General features: G+C 53.5%; 2 protein-coding genes across 11 annotated transcripts; both read left to right on the top strand.

Moving 5' to 3' along the window:
• The first annotated feature begins 2,498 nt into the window (after positions 1–2,498).
• LOC137458886 (uncharacterized) lies at positions 2,499–15,010 on the top strand. The gene is made up of 12 exons (XM_068170195.1): positions 2,499–2,522; positions 3,088–3,138; positions 3,258–3,320; positions 10,124–10,160; positions 10,482–10,573; positions 10,688–10,760; positions 11,581–11,762; positions 11,884–11,950; positions 13,241–13,384; positions 13,539–13,619; positions 13,948–14,194; positions 14,998–15,010. Exons 1-12 carry the CDS (start codon positions 2,499–2,501, stop codon positions 15,008–15,010), a joined length of 1,074 nt encoding a protein of 357 aa, XP_068026296.1.
• On the top strand, positions 13,544–19,244 carry LOC137458879 (rho guanine nucleotide exchange factor 17-like). Of its 10 annotated transcripts, none has more exons than XR_010991985.1 (9): positions 13,678–13,763; positions 13,948–14,194; positions 14,998–15,084; positions 15,497–15,591; positions 16,653–16,800; positions 17,158–17,242; positions 17,350–17,640; positions 18,515–18,649; positions 19,083–19,244. XR_010991985.1 is itself a non-coding variant. In XM_068170180.1 (8 exons), the coding sequence occupies exons 4-8, from the start codon at positions 15,554–15,556 to the stop codon at positions 19,199–19,201; spliced, it is 588 nt and encodes a 195-aa protein (XP_068026281.1). In that variant the 5' UTR covers positions 13,544–13,654; positions 13,948–14,194; positions 14,998–15,084; positions 15,497–15,553; the 3' UTR covers positions 19,202–19,244. The 10 variants fall into 10 exon arrangements, 4 of the variants coding, with proteins under 4 accessions (XP_068026281.1, XP_068026280.1, XP_068026282.1 ...); XR_010991984.1 differs by having other exon boundaries at positions 17,347–17,640; XM_068170180.1 differs by lacking the exons at positions 13,678–13,763; positions 17,158–17,242 and adding an exon at positions 13,544–13,654 and having other exon boundaries at positions 15,497–15,564; positions 17,466–17,640.
• Positions 19,245–19,662: the final 418 nt, after the last annotated feature.

Here is a 19,662-nt window from a genome sequence, read left to right as displayed (position 1 = left end):
CCCTCCTGGAGGTGGTCAAGGCCAGGTTGGTTGAGGCCTTGAGCCACATAGGCACCTCAATGGAGGAGAGATGTGGAGGTGCAGGAGCCCATGCAGAGGAGGGCAGGGAAGCTGGGGAAGGGCCTGGAGAACAAATCTGGTGGGGATCGACTGAGGGAGCTGTGGATGGTTAGTTTGGAGAAGAGGAGGCAGAGGGGGAACCTCACTGCTCTTCACAGCTCCCTGAAAGGACACTGTGGAGAGCTTGGGGGTGGTCTCTTCTCACAGGTTATGAACTGATAGAACCAAGAGTGAATGAATAGCATAGAGTAGAGTAGTCTAGACTAGACTAGACTAGAGCTAACTAGGTTGGCAAGGACCTTTGAGATCATGAAGTCACCGTGTCCAGAGGTGGGCAAGAAATCTGGTGAGGGGTTTGGAACACCAGCTCTATGAGGAGAATCTGAGGGAGCTGGGGTTGATTAGCTGAGAGAAGAGGAGGTTCAGAGGAGCCCCTTATTGCTGTCTAGAACTGCCCGAATTTGGGTTGTAACCAGGTGGGGGCTGGTGTCTCGTCCCAGGTAACCAGCACCAGGATAGCAGCATAAGAGCCAATCTCTGTCCTTCAGCATTGCCTTCCCCCAAAAAGTGAACCTTAGCACTACCTAAGCTATTGGGAGCCACTCCTTCCCCTTCGAGTTCCCCAAGCCCAATGCCCTGCTCAGCTCGGAGAAGGCTTTGAGGATGCCAAGAAGAAGCTGGGTAAGAGCAGGGACCGGGGGAGTGGATGTGGCAGTGGGCTCAGCATCACAAGCCAGAATAGGCAAGGCCTCCATCCCTCCAGCACCATAGAGCACCAGCTCTATGAGGAGACTCTGAGGGAGCTGGGGTTGATTAGCCTGGAGAAGAGGAGGCTCAGAGGAGCCCCTTATTGCTGTTCAGAGCTACCCGAAGGGAGATTATAGCCAGGTGGGCATTGGTGTCTTCTCGCAGGTAACCAGCACCAGGATAGCAGCACAAGATGCAATCCCTGTCCTTCAGCATGGCCTTCCCCCAACCAGGTGCATCTCAGCTCTACCTAAGCTGTTGGCACCCACTCCTTCCCCTTCGAGTTCCCCAAGCCCAATGCCCTGCTCAGCTCGGAGAAGCCTTTGCGGATGCCAAGAAGAAGCTGGGTAAGAGCAGGGGCCGGGGGAGTGGATGTGGCAGTGGGCTCAGCATCACAAGCCAGGCTAGGCAGGCCTCCATCCATCTCATTTCCTCATTCTCCAAAGTTGTTTTTTTCCCAGCTTCCAGCAAAAACTGCCTGGACCCAGAGTTCCTCAAGGCCATCCCCACCATGAAGATGAGGAGCGGGATGCAGGTACTTTGTGCTGGTGCTTGGGTTCAAGCATCCTACAGGACCTGCAAGTCCCTCCCTTGAGGTGGTCAAGGCCAGGATGGTTGAGGCCTTGAGCCACCTTAGAACCTCAATAGAGGAGAGATGTGGAGGTTCAGGAGCCCGTGCAGAGGAGGGCAGGGAAGCTGGGGAAGGGCCTGGTGAACTAATGTGATGGAGATGGACTGAGGGAGCTGTGGATGGTTAGTTTGGAGAAGAGGAGGCAGAGGGGGAACCTCACTGCACTTCCCAGCTCCCTGAAAGGACGTTGTGGAGAGGCTGGGGGTTGTCTCCTCTCACAGATGATGTAGTGATAGTACAAAGAGGGAATGAATAGAATAGAATAGAATAGAATACAATACAATACAATACAATACAATACAATACAATAGAATGGTTTAGACTAGACTAGACTTGACTAACTAGAATGAATGGGAACTACCTGGGAGGTAGTACTGAATGGGAGGGAATGAACGGAGCAGAGCAGAATAGAATAGAATAGCATGGAACACAACAGAATAGAAAAGAATAGAATGGAAGACAACAGAATAGAAAAGAATAGACTAGACTAGAAGTAACCAGGTTGGAAAAGACCTTTGAGATCTTGAAGTCACTGTGTGCAGAGAAGGGCAAGAAAGCTGGTGAGGTGTTTGGAGCACCAGCCCTGTGAGGAGAATTTGAGGGAGCTGGAGTTGATTAGCCTGGAGAAGAGGAGGCTCAGAGGAAACCCTTATTGCTGTCTTGACCTGCCTGAAGGGAGGTTGTAAGCAAGTGGGCATTGGTGTCTTCTCCCAGGTAACCAGCACCAGGATAGCAGCACAGAAAGCAATCCCTTTCCTTCAGCATGGCCTTCCCCCTACAAGGTGGAGCTCAGCACCACCAAATCTGATGGCAGCCAGTCCTTCCCCTTCAAGTTCTCCAATGCGATGCCAGGCTCTGCTTTGAGCAAGCCTTTGAGGATGCCAAGAAGAAGCTGGGTAAGAGCAGGGGCCGGGGGAGTGGATGTGGCAGTGGGCTCAGCATCACAAGCCAGGCTAGGCAGGCCTCCATCCATCTCACTTCCTCATCCTCCAAAGTTGTTTTTTTCCCAGCTTCCAGCAAAATCTGCCTGGACCCAGAGTTCCTCAAGGCCATCCCCACCATGAAGATGAGGAGCGGGATGCAGGTACTTGGTGCTGATGCCTGGGTTCAAGCATCCTACAGGACCTGCAAGTCCCTCCTGGAGGTGGTCAAGGCCAGGTTGGGTGAGGCCTTGAGCCACCTTAGAATGTCAAAAGAGGAGAGATGTGGAGGTGGTGGAGCGGGTGCAGAGGAGGGCAGGGAAGCTGGGGAAGGGCCTGGTGAACTAATGTGATGGAGGTGGACTGAGGGAGCTGTGGATGGTTAGTTTGGAGAAGAGGAGGCAGAGGAGGAACCTCACTGCTCTTCACAGCTCCCTGAAAGGACATTGTGGAGAGGCTGGGGGTGGTTTCTTAGAGGAAATGAAGTGATAGAACCAAGAGGGAATGGATCGGATAGGATAGGATAGAATGGAATAGGATGGAATAGAACGGAGTAGAATAGACCAGGTTGGAAAAGACCTTTGAGATCTTGAAGTGATCGTGTCCAGAGAAGGGGTTGAAAGCTGGTGAGGGGTTTGGGGCACCAGCCCTGTGAGGAGACTCTGAGAGAGCTGGGGTTGATTAGCCTGGAGAAGAGGAGGCTCTGAGGAGCCCCTTATTGCTGTCCAGAACTACCCGAATGGAGATTATAGGCAGGTGGGCATTGGTGTCTTCTCGCAGGTAACCAGCACCAGGATAGCAGCACAAGATGCAATCCCTGTCCTTCAGCATGGCCTTCCCCCAACCAGGTGCATCTCAGCTCTACCTAAGCTGTTGGCACCCACTCCTTCCCCTTCCAGTTCCCCAAGCCCAATGCCCTGCTCAGCTCGGAGAAGCCTTTGCGGATGCCAAGAAGAAGCTGGGTAAGAGCAGGGGCCGGGGGAGTGGATGTGGCAGTGGGCTCAGCATCACCAGCCAGGCTAGGTAGGCCTCCATCCATCTCATTTCCTCATTCTCCAAAGTTGTTTTTTTCCCAGCTTCCAGGAAAAACTGCCTGGACCCAGAGTTCCTCAAGGCCATCCCCACCATGAAGATGAGGAGCGGGATGCAGGTACTTTGTGCTGGTGCTTGGGTTCAAGCATCCTACAGGACCTGCAATTCCCTCCCTTGAGGTGGTCAAGGCCAGGATGGTTGAGGCCTTGAGCCACCTTAGAACCTCAATAGAGGAGAGATGTGGAGGTGGTGGAGCGGGTGCAGAGGAGGGCAGGGAAGCTGGGGAAGGGCCTGGTGAACTAATGTGATGGAGATGGACTGAGGGAGCTGTGGATGGTTAGTTTGGAGAAGAGGAGGCAGAGGGGGAACCTCACTGCACTTCCCAGCTCCCTGAAAGGACGTTGTGGAGAGGCTGGGGGTTGTCTCCTCTCACAGATGATGTAGTGATAGTACAAAGAGGGAATGAATAGAATAGAATATTATAGAATAGAATAGAATAGAATAGAATAGAATAGAATAGAATAGAATAGAATAGAATAGAATGGTTTAGACTAGACTAGACTTGACTAACTAGAATGAATGGGAACTACCTGGGAGGTAGTACTGAATGGGAGGGAATGAACGGAGCAGAGCAGAATAGAATAGAATAGCATGGAACACAACAGAATAGAAAAGAATAGAATGGAAGACAACAGAATAGAAAAGAATAGACTAGACTAGAAGTAACCAGGTTGGAAAAGACCTTTGAGATCTTGAAGTCACTGTGTGCAGAGAAGGGCAGGAAAGCTGGTGAGGTGTTTGGAGCACCAGCTCTATGAGGAAAATTTGAGGGAGCTGGGGTTGATTAGCCTGGAGAAGAGGAGGCTCAGAGGAATCCCTGATAGACCCGAGAGGGAATGGATAGGATAGGATAGGATAGGATAGGATAGAATAGAATAGAATAGAATAGAATAGAATAGAATAGAATAGAATAGACCAGACCAGGTTGGAAAAGACCTTTGAGATCTTGAAGTCACCATGTGCAGAGAAGGGCAAGAAAGCTGGTGAGGTGTTTGGAGCACCAGCCCTGTGAGGAGAATTTGAGGGAGCTGGAGTTGATTAGCTTGGAGAAGAGGAGGCTCAGAGGAAACCCTTATTGCTGTCTTGACCTGCCTGAAGGGAGGTTGTAAGCAAGTGGGCATTGGTGTCTTCTCCCAGGTAACCAGCACCAGGATAGCAGCACAGAAAGCAATCCCTTTCCTTCAGCATGGCCTTCCCCCTACAAGGTGGAGCTCAGCACCACCAAATCTGATGGCAGCCAGTCCTTCCCCTTCAAGTTCTCCAATGCGATGCCAGGCTCTGCTTTGAGCAAGCCTTTGAGGATGCCAAGAAGAAGCTGGGTAAGAGCAGGGGCCGGGGGAGTGGATGTGGCAGTGGGCTCAGCATCACAAGCCAGGCTAGGCAGGCCTCCATCCATCTCACTTCCTCATCCTCCAAAGTTGTTTTTTTCCCAGCTTCCAGCAAAATCTGCCTGGACCCAGAGTTCCTCAAGGCCATCCCCACCATGAAGATGAGGAGCGGGATGCAGGTACTTGGTGCTGATGCCTGGGTTCAAGCATCCTACAGGACCTGCAAGTCCCTCCTGGAGGTGGTCAAGGCCAGGTTGGGTGAGGCCTTGAGCCACCTTAGAATGTCAAAAGAGGAGAGATGTGGAGGTGGTGGAGCGGGTGCAGAGGAGGGCAGGGAAGCTGGGGAAGGGCCTGGTGAACTAATGTGATGGAGGTGGACTGAGGGAGCTGTGGATGGTTAGTTTGGAGAAGAGGAGGCAGAGGAGGAACCTCACTGCTCTTCACAACTCCCTGAAAGGACATTGTGGAGAGGCTGGGGGTGGTTTCTTAGAGGAAATGAAGTGATAGAACCAAGAGGGAATGGATCAGATAGGATAGGATAGAATGGAATAGGATGGAATAGAACGGAGTAGAATAGACCAGGTTGGAAAAGACCTTTGAGATCTTGAAGTGATCGTGTCCAGAGAAGGGGTTGAAAGCTGGTGAGGGGTTTGGGGCACCAGCCCTGTGAGGAGACTCTGAGATAGCTGGGGTTGATTAGCCTGCAGAAGAGGAGGCTCTGAGGAGCCCCTTATTGCTGTCCAGAACTACCCGAATGGAGATTATAGGCAGGTGGGCATTGGTGTCTTGTCCCAGGTAACCAGCACCAGGATAGCAGCGCAAGAAGCAATCCCTGTCCTGCAGCATGGCCTTCCCCCTACAAGGTGGATCTCAGCACCACCAAATCTGATGGCATCCAGTCCTTCCCCTTCCAGTTCCCCAAGCCCAATGCCCTGCTCAGCTCGGAGAAGCCTTTGAGGATGCCAAGAAGAAGCTGGGTAAGAGCAGGTACTGGGGGAGTGGATGTGGCAGTAGGCTCAGCATCACAAGCCAGGCTAGGCAGGCCTCCATCCATCTCACTTCCTCATTCTCCAATGTGGTTTTTTTTTCCCATCTTCCAGCAAAAACTGCCTGGACCCAGAGTTCCTCAAGGCCATCCCCACCATGAAGATGAGGAGCGGGATGCAGGTACTTGGTGCTGGTGCTTGGGTTCAAGCATCCTACAGGACCTGTAAGTCCCTCCTGGAGGTGGTCAAGGCCAGGTTGGTTGAGGCCTTGAGCCACATAGGCACCTCAATAGAGGAGAGATGTGGAGGTGCAGGAGCCCATGCAGAGGAGGGCAGGCAAGCTGGGGAAGGGCCTGGAGAACAAATCTGGTGGGGATCGACTGAGGGAGCTGTGGATGGTTAGTTTGGAGAAGAGGAGGCAGAGGGGGAACCTCACTGCTCTTCACAGCTCCCTGAAAGGACACTGTGGAGAGCTTGGGGGTGGTCTCTTCTCACAGGTTATGAACTGATAGAACCAAGAGTGAATGAATAGCATAGAGTAGAGTAGTCTAGACTAGACTAGACTAGAATAGAGCTAACTAGGTTGGCAAGGACCTTTGAGATCATGAAGTCACCGTGTCCAGAGGTGGGCAAGAAATCTGGTGAGGGGTTTGGAACAGCAGCTCTATGAGGAGAATCTGAGGGAGCTGGGCTTGATTAGCCTGGAGAAGAGGAGGCTCAGAGGAGCCCCTTATTGCTGTTCAGAACTACCCGAAGGGAGGTTGTCGCCAGGTGGGCATTGGTGTCTTCTCGCAGGTAACCAGCACCAGGATAGCAGCACAAGATGCAATCCCTGTCCTTCAGCATGGCCTTCCCCCAACCAGGTGCATCTCAGCTCTACCTAAGCTGTTGGCACCCACTCCTTCCCCTTCCAGTTCCCCAAGCCCAATGCCCTGCTCAGCTCGGAGAAGCCTTTGCGGATGCCAAGAAGAAGCTGGGTAAGAGCAGGGGCCGGGGGAGTGGATGTGGCAGTGGGCTCAGCATCACAAGCCAGGCTAGGCAGGCCTCCATCCATCTCATTTCCTCATTCTCCAAAGTTGTTTTTTTCCCAGCTTCCAGGAAAAACTGCCTGGACCCAGAGTTCCTCAAGGCCATCCCCACCATGAAGATGAGGAGCGGGATGCAGGTACTTTGTGCTGGTGCTTGGGTTCAAGCATCCTACAGGACCTGCAAGTCCCTCCCTTGAGGTGGTCAAGGCCAGGATGGTTGAGGCCTTGAGCCACCTTAGAACCTCAATAGAGGAGAGATGTGGAGGTTCAGGAGCCGGTGCAGAGGAGGGCAGGGAAGCTGGGGAAGGGCCTGGTGAACTAATGTGATGGAGATGGACTGAGGGAGCTGTGGATGGTTAGTTTGGAGAAGAGGAGGCAGAGGGGGAACCTCACTGCACTTCCCAGCTCCCTGAAAGGACGTTGTGGAGAGGCTGGGGGTTGTCTCCTCTCACAGATGATGTAGTGATAGTACAAAGATGGAATGAATAGAATAGAATAGAATAGAATAGAATAGAATAGAATAGAATAGAATAGAATAGAATAGAATAGAATAGAATAGAATAGAATAGAATAGAATAGAATGGTTTAGACTAGACTAGACTTGACTAACTAGAATGAATGGGAACTACCTGGGAGGTAGTACTGAATGGGAGGGAATGAATGGAGCAGAGCAGAATAGAATAGAATAGCATGGAACACAACAGAATAGAAAAGAATAGAATGGAAGACAACAGAATAGAAAAGAATAGACTAGACTAGAAGTAACCAGGTTGGAAAAGACCTTTGAGATCTTGAAGTCACTGTGTGCAGAGAAGGGCAGGAAAGCTGGTGAGGTGTTTGGAGCACCAGCTCTATGAGGAAAATTTGAGGGAGCTGGAGTTGATTAGCCTGGAGAAGAGGAGGCTCAGAGGAATCCCTGATAGACCCGAGAGGGAATGGATAGGATAGGATAGGATTGAATAGAATAGAATAGAATAGAATAGAATAGAATAGAATAGACCAGACCAGGTTGGAAAAGACCTTTGAGATCTTGAAGTCACCGTGTGCAGAGAAGGGCAAGAAAGCTGGTGAGGTGTTTGGAGCACCAGCCCTGTGAGGAGAATTTGAGGGAGCTGGAGTTGATTAGCTTGGAGAAGAGGAGGCTCAGAGGAAACCCTTATTGCTGTCTTGACCTGCCTGAAGGGAGGTTGTAAGCAAGTGGGCATTGGTGTCTTCTCCCAGGTAACCAGCACCAGGATAGCAGCACAGAAAGCAATCCCTTTCCTTCAGCATGGCCTTCCCCCTACAAGGTGGAGCTCAGCACCACCAAATCTGATGGCAGCCAGTCCTTCCCCTTCAAGTTCTCCAATGCGATGCCAGGCTCTGCTTTGAGCAAGCCTTTGAGGATGCCAAGAAGAAGCTGGGTAAGAGCAGGGGCCGGGGGAGTGGATGTGGCAGTGGGCTCAGCATCACAAGCCAGGCTAGGCAGGCCTCCATCCATCTCACTTCCTCATCCTCCAAAGTTGTTTTTTTCCCAGCTTCCAGCAAAATCTGCCTGGACCCAGAGTTACTCAAGGCCATCCCCACCATGAAGATGAGGAGCGGGATGCAGGTACTTGGTGCTGATGCCTGGGTTCAAGCATCCTACAGGACCTGCAAGTCCCTCCTGGAGGTGGTCAAGGCCAGGTTGGGTGAGGCCTTGAGCCACCTTAGAATGTCAAAAGAGGAGAGATGTGGAGGTGGTGGAGCGGGTGCAGAGGAGGGCAGGGAAGCTGGGGAAGGGCCTGGTGAACTAATGTGATGGAGGTGGACTGAGGGAGCTGTGGATGGTTAGTTTGGAGAAGAGGAGGCAGAGGAGGAACCTCACTGCTCTTCACAGCTCCCTGAAAGGACATTGTGGAGAGGCTGGGGGTGGTTTCTTAGAGGAAATGAAGTGATAGAACCAAGAGGGAATGGATCGGATAGGATAGGATAGAATGGAATAGGATGGAATAGAACGGAGTAGAATAGACCAGGTTGGAAAAGACCTTTGAGATCTTGAAGTGATCGTGTCCAGAGAAGGGGTTGAAAGCTGGTGAGGGGTTTGGGGCACCAGCCCTGTGAGGAGACTCTGAGAGAGCTGGGGTTGATTAGCCTGGAGAAGAGGAGGCTCTGAGGAGCCCCTTATTGCTGTCCAGAACTACCCAAATGGAGATTATAGGCAGGTGGGCATTGGTGTCTTGTCCCAGGTAACCAGCACCAGGATAGCAGCGCAAGAAGCAATCCCTGTCCTGCAGCATGGCCTTCCCCCTACAAGGTGGAGCTCAGCACCACCAAATCTGATGGCATCCAGTCCTTCCCCTTCCAGTTCCCCAAGCCCAATGCCCTGCTCAGCTCGGAGAAGCCTTTGAGGATGCCAAAAAGAAGCTGGGTAAGAGCAGGTACTGGGGGAGTGGATGTGGCAGTAGGCTCAGCATCACAAGCCAGGATAGGCAGGCCTCCATCCATCTCACTTCCTCATTCTCCAATGTGGTTTTTTTTCCCATCTTCCAGCAAAAACTGCCTGGACCCAGAGTTCCTCAAGGCCATCCCCACCATGAAGATGAGGAGCGGGATGCAGGTACTTGGTGCTGGTGCTTGGGTTCAAGCATCCTACAGGACCTGTAAGTCCCTCCTGGAGGTGGTCAAGGCCAGGTTGGTTGAGGCCTTGAGCCACATAGGCACCTCAATGGAGGAGAGATGTGGAGGTGCAGGAGCCCATGCAGAGGAGGGCAGGGAAGCTGGGGAAGGGCCTGGAGAACAAATCTGGTGGGGATCGACTGAGGGAGCTGTGGATGGTTAGTTTGGAGAAGAGGAGGCAGAGGGGGAACCTCACTGCTCTTCACAGCTCCCTGAAAGGACACTGTGGAGAGCTTGGGGGTGGTCTCTTCTCACAGGTTATGAACTGATAGAACCAAGAGTGAATGAATAGCATAGAGTAGAGTAGTCTAGACTAGACTAGACTAGAGCTAACTAGGTTGGCAAGGACCTTTGAGATCATGAAGTCACCGTGTCCAGAGGTGGGCAAGAAATCTGGTGAGGGGTTTGGAACACCAGCTCTATGAGGAGAATCTGAGGGAGCTGGGGTTGATTAGCTGAGAGAAGAGGAGGTTCAGAGGAGCCCCTTATTGCTGTCTAGAACTGCCCGAATTTGGGTTGTAACCAGGTGGGGGCTGGTGTCTCGTCCCAGGTAACCAGCACCAGGATAGCAGCATAAGAGCCAATCTCTGTCCTTCAGCATTGCCTTCCCCCAAAAAGTGAACCTTAGCACTACCTAAGCTATTGGGACCCACTCCTTCCCCTTCGAGTTCCCCAAGCCCAATGCCCTGCTCAGCTCGGAGAAGGCTTTGAGGATGCCAAGAAGAAGCTGGGTAAGAGCAGGGACCGGGGGAGTGGATGTGGCAGTGGGCTCAGCATCACAAGCCAGAATAGGCAAGGCCTCCATCCCTCCAGCACCATAGAGCACCAGCTCTATGAGGAGACTCTGAGGGAGCTGGGGTTGATTAGCCTGGAGAAGAGGAGGCTCAGAGGAGCCCCTTATTGCTGTTCAGAGCTACCCGAAGGGAGATTATAGCCAGGTGGGCATTGGTGTCTTCTCGCAGGTAACCAGCACCAGGATAGCAGCACAAGATGCAATCCCTGTCCTTCAGCATGGCCTTCCCCCAACCAGGTGCATCTCAGCTCTACCTAAGCTGTTGGCACCCACTCCTTCCCCTTCGAGTTCCCCAAGCCCAATGCCCTGCTCAGCTCGGAGAAGCCTTTGAGGATGCCAAGAAGAAGCTGGGTAAGAGCAGGGGCCGGGGGAGTGGATGTGGCAGTGGGCTCAGCATCACAAGCCAGGCTAGGCAGGCCTCCATCCATCTCATTTCCTCATTCTCCAAAATTGTTTTTTTCCCAGCTTCCACAAAAACTGCCTGGACCCAGAGTTCCTCAAGGCCATCCCCACCATGAAGATGAGGAGCGGGATGCAGGTACTTTGTGCTGGTGCTTGGGTTCAAGCATCCTACAGGACCTGCAAGTCCCTCCCTTGAGGTGGTCAAGGCCAGGATGGTTGAGGCCTTGAGCCACCTTAGAACCTCAATAGAGGAGAGATGTGGAGGTGGTGGAGCCGGTGCAGAGGAGGGCAGGGAAGCTGGGGAAGGGCCTGGTGAACTAATGTGATGGAGATGGACTGAGGGAGCTGTGGATGGTTAGTTTGGAGAAGAGGAGGCAGAGGGGGAACCTCACTGCACTTCCCAGCTCCCTGAAAGGACGTTGTGGAGAGGCTGGGGGTTGTCTCCTCTCACAGATGATGTAGTGATAGTACAAAGAGGGAATGAATAGAATAGAATAGAATAGAATGGAATAGAATAGAATAGAATAGAATAGAATAGAATAGAATAGAATAGAATAGAATAGAATAGAATAGAATAGAATGGTTTAGACTAGACTAGACTTGACTAACTAGAATGAATGGGAACTACCTGGGAGGTAGTACTGAATGGGAGGGAATGAACGGAGCAGAGCAGAGCAGCATAGAAAAGAATAGAATGGAAGACAACAGAATAGAAAAGAATAGACTAGACTAGAAGTAACCAGGTTGGATAAGACCTTTGAGATCTTGAAGTCACTGTGTGCAGAGAAGGGCAGGAAAGCTGGTGAGGGGTTTGGAGCACCAGCTCTATGAGGAGAATCTAAGGGAGCTGGGGTTGATTAGCCTGGAGAAGAGGAGGCTCAGAGGAAACCCTTATTGCTGTCTTGACCTGCCTGAAGGGAGGTTGTAAGCAAGTGGGCATTGGTGTCTTCTCCCAGGTAACCAGCACCGGGATAGCAGCACAGGAAGCAATCCCTTTCCATCAGCATGGCCTTCCCCCTACAAGGTGCAGCTCAGCACCACCAAATCTGATGGCAGCCAGTCCTTCCCCTTCGAGTTCCCCAATGCGATGCCAGGCTCTGCTTTGAGCAAGCCTTTGAGGATGCCAAGAAGAAGCTGGGTAAGAGCAGGGGCCGGGGGAGTGGATGTGGCAGTGGGCTCAGCATCACAAGCCAGGCTAGGCAGGCCTCCATCCATCTCACTTCCTCATCCTCCAAAGTTGTTTTTTTCCCATCTTCCAGCAAAAACTGCCTGGACCCAGAGTTCCTCAAGGCCATCCCCACCATGAAGATGAGGAGCGGGATGCAGGTACTTGGTGCTGGTGCTTGGGTTCAAGCATCCTACAGGACCTGCAAGTCCCTTCCTGGAGGTGGTCAAGGCCAGGTTGGGTGAGGCCTTGAGCCACCTTAGAACCTCAATAGAGGAGAGATGTGGAGGTGGTGGAGCTGGTGCAGAGGAGGGCAGGGATGCTGGGGAAGGGCCTGGTGAACTAATGTGATGGAGATGGACTGAGGGAGCTGTGGATGGTTAGTTTGGAGAAGAGGAGGCAGAGGGGGAACCTCACTGCTCTTCACAGCTCCCTGAAAGGACATTGTGGAGAGGTTGTGGGAGGTTTCTTACAGGTAATGAAGTGATAGAACCAAGAGGGAATGAATAGAATAGAATAGAATAGAGTAGAGTACAGTAGAGTAGAGTAGAGTAGAGTAGAGTAGAGTAGAATAGAGCAGGTTGGAAAAGACCTTTGAGATCTTGAAGTCATCTTGTCCAGAGAAGGGGACGAAAGCTGGTGAGGGGTTTGGAGCACCAGCCCTATGAGGAGAATCTGAGGGAGCTGGGGTTGATTAGCCTGGAGAAGAGGAGGCTCAGAGGAGCCCCTTATTGCTGTCTAGAACTGCCCCAAGGGAGGTTGTCACCAGGTGGGCCAAGACTCCAGGCTTGGGGTAGTGTGGCCTGAAAGCTGCCTAGTAGAAAGGAACCTGGGGGTGCTAATGGACAAGCAGCTGAATATGAGCCAGCAGTGTGCCCAAGAGCGCCAAAGGCCTCCTGGCTGGGATCAGCAATGCTGTGTCTAGCAGGAGCAGGGAGGGGATTGTCCCCTGGGACTCAGCTCTGGCGAGGCCACAGCCAGTGCAGAGGAGAGTAAGTAAGCTGGGGAAGGGCCTGGAGAACAAATCTGATGGGGATTGACTGAGGGAGCTGTGGATGGTTAGTTTGGAGAAGAGGAGGTGGAGGCGGGAACCTCACTGCTCTTCACAGCTACCTGAAAGGACATTGTGGAGAGGCTGGGGGTGGTCTCTTCTCACAGGTGATGAAGTTATAGTATGAAGAGAAAATGAATAGAATAGAATAGAATGGTTTAGACTAGACTAGAGTAGAACTAACCAGGTTGGAAAGGACCTTTGAGATCATGAAATCAGCGTGTCCAGGGAAGGGCAGGAAAGCTGGTGAGGGGTTTGGAGCACCATCCCTATGAGGAGAATCTGAGGGAGCTTGGGTTGATTAGCCTGGAGAAGAGGAGGCTCAGAGGAAACCCTTATTGCTGTCTAGAACTGCCCAAAGGGAGGTTGTAAGCAAGTGGGCATTGGTGTCTTCTCCCAGGTAACCAGCACCAGGATAGCAGCACAAGAAGCAATCCCTGTCCTTCAGCATGGCCTTCCCCCTACAAGGTGCAGCTCAGCACCACCAAAGCTGTTGGCACCCACTCCTTCGCCTTCGAGTTCTCCAAGCCCAATGCCCTGCTCAGCTCGGAGAAGCCTTTGAGGATGCCAAGAAGAAGCTGGGTAAGAGCAGGGACCGGGGGAGTGGATGTGGCAGTGGGCTCAGCATCACAAGCCAGGCTAGGCAGGCCTCCATCCATCTCACTTCCTCATTCTCCAATGTGTTTTTTTTTTCCCAGATTCCAGCAAATACTGCCTGGACCCAGAGTTCCTCAAGGCCATCCCCACCATGAAGATGAGGAGCGGGATGCAGGCACTTGGTGCTGGTGTTGGGTTCAAGCATCCTACAGGACCTGTAAGTCCCTCCCAGTAGGTGGTCAAGGCCAGGTTGGCTGAGGCCTTGAGCCACCTTGACACCTCAATAGAGGAGAAATGTGGAGGTGCAGGAGCCAGTGCAGAGGAGGGTAAGGAGGCTGGGGAGGGGCCTGGAGAATAAATCTGATGAAGAGCAACTGAAGGAGCTGGGGGTGGTTAGTTTGGAGAAGAGGAGGCTGAGGGGAGACCTCTTTGCTCTCTGAGGGTCTTTTCCAAGCCAGATGTTTCTGTGATTCTGTCCCCCATTCCTTCCTCCTTCCTCCTCCTGCACAGATGAAGAGCTCCCCAGCTGCACGGAGGCCTCTGTGGAGACCACGAGCTCAGAGGAAGAGCCAGAAGCTGGCTTCATGCCCATCACTGGCCGCTCTGGGCAGAGCCGGCGCGGCGAGAGCCCTGCGGAGGGGCGAGCCCTGCGCCGCTCGAGCCGCGGCTCCTTCACCTGGGGCAGCCTGGAGGACCTCCTCAGCCTGGACCCTGAAGGCCATGAGAGCTCCATGTGGTTGGGCTGTGAGGATGGCTGGTGTGTATCCTGTGAGGACAGGCTGAGAGAGTTGGGGCTGTTGGGGCTGAGTCCAAGGGGCTCCAAGACACCTGGGGAGGGACTTTTTAGGGTGTCAGGGAGTGATAGGACTGGGAGGCTGGATCCAAGCTAGAGGAGGGGAGATTTAGATTAGACATTAGGAAGAAGTTCTTCCCCATGAGGGTGGTGAGAGAGTGGAACACGTTGCCCAGGGAGGTGGTGGAAGCCTCATGCCTGGAGGTTTTTAAGGCCAGGCTGGATGTGGCTGTGAGCAGCCTGCTCTGGTGTGAGGTGTCCCTGCCCAAGGCAGGGGGGATGGAACTGGCTGATCCTTGAGGTCCCTTCCAACCCTGACAATTCTGTGATTCTGTGAATGGGAGAGAGGCTGTGGGGAGACCTAAGAGTGACCTTACAGTATCTGAAGGCGGCTACAAGAAGGGTGGAGCGAGACTGCAAAGGCCTGCAGTGACAGGAGAAGAGGCAATGGCTTCAAACTGGAGCAGAGCAGATTTAGATTGGATGTTAGGAACAAGTTCTGCGCCATGAGGGTGGTGGAACACTGGAACAGGTTGCCCTGGGAGATGGTTGAGGTCCCATCCCTGGAGATATTCAAGGTGAGGCTGGACAGGGCCCTGGGCGACCTGAGCTACTTGAGGATGTCCCTGCTAACTGCAGAGGGGGTTGAACTGCATGACCTTTGGAGGTCCCTTCCATCCCAGACCATTCTATGACACTTAATATGGGGTAGAGCCCCTCCCCACCCCCATCCCAGGTGAGCCTCCAGCTTTGCTCTTCTCCTGCAGCATCCACGTGTAGCAGTCCTCGGACAACATCCGTAACGGGGAGAGCAGCGTGAAGATGCAACACGCTGCTGCTGTCATGTGCATCTTGTAAGTGATGAGCAAGAAGCTCTTTTGGCTCTAGGATGTGCCTAGCAGGGTGCTTCGGGGTGGGGGGTGGGGGGGCAAGCAGGACTTTCACCCTGTTGATAGGGCAAGGGGCAAGGGATGTAAACTACAGCACAGGAGGCTGCACCTCAGGCCGAGGAGGAACTTCTTGATTGTGAGGGTGACAGAGCCCTGGAGCAGGCTGCCCGGAGAGGTTGTGGAGTCTCCTTCTCTGGAGACTTCCAAGCCCCATCTGGATGTGTTCCTGTGCAACCTGTGCTGGATTCTATGGTGCTGCTCTGGCAGGGGGGCTGGACTCGCTGATCTCCAGAGGCCCCTCCCAACCCCTAGCATCCTGTGGTCCTGTGATCCTGGGACTCTTCATCTGGTTGCCAACGAGTTCTTCTCCCTGCAGGTACCTGGATAACCAAGTTATTGTCTCCTTGGCCAATGGGGAGCCTGTTGTGTACCAATGGGAGGCAGGTGAGGCTGGTCTGGAGACATCCAAAGGTACTGGTGGGGTTAAAGGCAGCCCCAAAGGGATAGTTGTTGGGTGGGTGGCATGGGCAGCCCCTTGTTGAGGGATGCCTGAGGTGCTGGTGGCTTCCCTGCTTGCATAGTATCATAGAATCATACAATCCTATTGGGTTGGAAGAGACCTTAAAGGTCATCTAGATCCAAGCCCCTGCCATGGGCAGGGACACCTCCCACCAGCCCAGGTTGCTCGAGGCCTCATCCAACCTGGCCTTGAACACCTCCAGGGCTGGGGCAGGGAAGGGGCAGCAGGTTGAGGGAGGTGATGCTCCCCCTCTAGTCCAGTCTGGTGAGACCACACCTGGAGCACTGTGTCCAGTTCCAGAGCCTCTATTCCAGGAAGGATCTGGAGGTGCTGGAGGGTGTCCAGAGAAGATCCACGAGGAGGAGCAGAGGGCTGGAGCTCCTCTTCTAAGAGGACAGCCTGAGGGAGTTGGGGCTGTGCAGTCTGGAGAAGAGAAGGCTCTGAGGAGGCCTTCTTGTGGCCTTCCAGTATCTGAAGGAAAGCTGGGGAGGGACTTTTGAGGGTGTCAGGAAGTGGTAGGACAGGAGGGGATGAAGCAAAACTAGAAGTGGGTAGATTCAGATTGGATGTTAGGAAGAAGTTCTTCCCCAGGAGGGTGGTGAGAGTCTGGCACAGGTTGCCCAGGGAGGTGCCTGGAGGTTTTTAAGGCCAGGCTGGAGATGGCTGTGAGCAGCCTGCTCTAGTGTGAGGTGTCCCTGGCCATGGCAGGGGGGATGGAACTGGCTGATCCTTGAGGTCCCTTCCAACCCTGACAATTCTATGATTCTATGACATCCCTTGAAGGGTTCTGGAGACCCAAAACTGGAGTCAGGTGGAGGTGTGCCTCCTCCTTCTGGTCCCTGCCTACCAGCTTGCATCCCCTGGTGTCTTCAGCTCATGTCCCCTTTTGCTGAGGACCTGGAGGTGGACATCTCCGCCCCCCACAACATGGGATGGTCCTAATGGCTTGGTGAAGATGGAGATTTCTTTGGCAGACTTTTGACTACCAAGCCCACTCCCACCACCCTCACAGGCTGCTTCTGGGACCCCCAAAACTCCAAATGCCTGTCCCTGGGCTCCCCAGGGATCCTCATCACCAAGATGGTGGCAGTGGCCGGGAAGCTGTGGTGCGGCTGCCACAGCCAAGTCATCGTCCTCAGCACACCACCTTGGCACAAGAGGTACAGTGGGCAGCAGTGGGAGGTCTGGAGGGGTGGTGGTGACCATTAGTCTGTAGAAGAGAAGACTGAGAGGGGATTTGATAAATGGTTTTCAATACCTGAGGGCTGGGGGTCAAGAGGGAGGGGACAGGCTCTGCTCAGCTGCACCCTGGGATAGAGAGGGGCAATGGGTGTAAACTGCAGCACAGGAGGTTCCACCTCAACATGAGGCAGAACCTCCTTAACTGTGAGGGTCACACAGCCCTAGCACAGGCTGCCCAGAGAGGCTGTGGAGTCTCCTTCTCTGGAGTCTTCCAAGCCCCATCTGGATGTGTTCCTGTGTGACCTGTGCTGGATTCTATGGTGCTGCTCTGGCAGCGGGGCTGGACTCGACGATCTCCAGAGGTCCCTTCCAACCCCTGGCCTCCTGGGAGCCTGTGATCCTGTGTTTGTTGGCATTGTGGTGGGTTGAAAGTTCCCCCCCCACCCCCAACACTAAATTTGCCAGAGCAGCTCAGTTGGAAGCAAATGAAAAAGCTGATCTTTATTTTCCCGTTTTCCACCCAGCAGTGATTTGTTGACGTTTGACTGCTTTCTGTTCAAGATCTGTGGGGAAATTTTAAAGGCACAGCCTGAAACCCCCCCAGCAGCCTCACTGGCATGGCTGTGCCTCTTGTCACCCCCAGCACACGCTCCAGGTGGGCCAGGACAGCGGGCGCGGCGTCACCTGCATGGTGAGCGCGGGCAGCGGCGTCTGGGTGGCACTGCAGAGCAGTGCCCAGGTCCGGCTCTACCACGCCACCAGCTACGAGCAGTTGGCCGAAGCTGACATCACCCCTCCCGTGCACAAAATGCTGGCTGGTGAGTCCCCAGCTGGAGGCACAGCTCCTGTGGGTGCCCACTGCGGTCGTACCCATCAGGGTCTCCTGTGGATGCCCGTCGCGGTTGCCAGCGGGTTTTGGATGTGGTGCTTGGGGGCTGTGGTTTGAGGGGGTGAACTTTGTAGGAGTAGGGTTCTGGGTTGGACTTGGTTGATGCTCAGGGCCTCACTTCTGCTCCACCACTGTCCAGCGGCCGTGGCCATGATGCCATATTGCACCCCAGGCACTCCCAGACGTCTCTGGGCTTGGCTGTTGCCTCGCAAGGTTTTTCCTCTCTGGGTGCCTGCGCTCGGCTGGTGCCGAGTTGCCCGGCAGAGACCTTTGGGGGAAGGAAAGTCCTCTTTTGCTTGCCTGTGTCTCATCAGCCATTTGCTCTAAGAGCTGTCAGGCTTTTGAATGAGCTCCAGGCTTTTGAATGGTTTACTGTAGAGGAGTGGGCCACAGAGTTCCACCTCCAGCCTGCCCCGCTTTGGATGTCTGACCTGGCTGCCAAGTTGCAGAGACATGCAGAGCAGTTGCCTCAGATTGGAGGGAAGTTGAGTGAGGGCATCACTGACTGGCATGCAGTCAGCACGGCCCTGCTTCAACTCCCCCAGAATGCAAGCCTAAATGTGAGCAGGCAGGAAAGTCAGGGGAGCCAACTGCACAAAGCCCTCCTGGAAAAGACAGAGGCTTTGGGGAAGGCAAAAAGAGCACTGAAGAGGACCAAGGAGGCAAAGGAGCTGGAAGCTCAGCAAAAGAAGCAAGAGGAAGAGGAAGCTGATGGCATGAAGAAGGCAGCAGTGCTGCAGCAACAAGTGGCTTTGTGCCTGTGTGAGCAGCAGCTGTTGTTGATGCTCCTGCCTTTTTCACAGGAGCCACAAGAGGCTGGCATGGCACTGGCAGCGGCGTCTGGAGGAGAACCCTACTCTCACAGCCTGCCTGGGGCTTGCTGGGGAGCGAGGGGAAATTCCTTGGAGCATCTTCCAGTGTGATTCCTCAGTCTTCAGGTGGGTTCAGAAGTCTGGTTGGCTTTTGCCTGTGTTAGTGAGAGAGTGGGAGTCTTTGCCGTGTCATTTGTGGCCAGGTGGAGTGGGAGCAAAGAAGCTGCCTGCTTCTCCTGATGAGGCCAAGGCAGTTCCTGTGAGGTAGAAAAGGTGTAGGGTCTAAGGGTCAGCAGATGCCATTTGGGGGTGTGCCTGGGTTGGTTTGTTTGGAGCCTCTGGACTTTCTTTCCTGGGCTTTAGCAAGCCAGTGGACAGTCATGGAAAATGGTCTTTCTTCCTCTCTGTGTGTCCCTTTCACCCTTTGTTTCCTCTGGAGGGCTTTCATGTCTCCACAGCTTGACAGTGTCCTGTCATGGCCGATGGCTGTGCATGGACATCTCCTGGGCTGGGTCTGCTGCCGTAGAACTAACTCTGGATTTTGCTTTATCTCTCCCAGCCACTCGTGACAACACAACCAGATGTGCGTGGGCTTCTGCCTGGACATCTCCTGCTCTTTCACCACTGGGAACTGATGTCTATTTTTTATTTGTTGGCACTGATGTCATTTTGATTTGAGCTGACCACAGGTTGTCAGCCACAATAAACTATTTTACCCTGAGAGGAGGTGGCTGTGTGTTTCCATCGACATGCCAGGAGCCTAAACCAGTCCTGCTGCTGGAGACACCTGGGTATCCCCGGCAGGAAATCCAGCTCCTCTTCCCCTGCTCTCAGAATGAGGCTCAAGCTCTCCTTCTTCTGGCGTGGTTTGGTGCTGTTGTTCTGGTGGTGTGGTTTGGTTTTTTGGCTTTAGTGGTGTGGTTCTGGTGGTGTGGTTTGGCATTGTGGCTTGTGGAGAGGGTGCGGTGGAGTGGTTTGGTGGTGAGTTTTTTGTGTTGTGGTTCTTGTGGTGAGATTCTGGTGGTGTGGTTCTAGCCTAATGGTGTAGGTCTGGTGGTGTGGGAGTGGGAGGAGTGGCAGTGGTGGCTGTGGTGGTGGCAGAGCCCGCAGCAAGCTGCCCGTGTGCTGCTGCCGATCAC

Source organism: Melanerpes formicivorus, unplaced genomic scaffold, assembly GCF_026170545.1.
Source record: "Melanerpes formicivorus ecotype bairdi unplaced genomic scaffold, bMelFor1.0.p_v2 SCAF_291, whole genome shotgun sequence".
Classification (NCBI taxonomy): Eukaryota; Metazoa; Chordata; class Aves; order Piciformes; family Picidae; genus Melanerpes; species Melanerpes formicivorus.
Note: the sequence above shows the minus strand (reverse complement) of the source record. Positions and strands in the feature narration are given on the sequence as shown.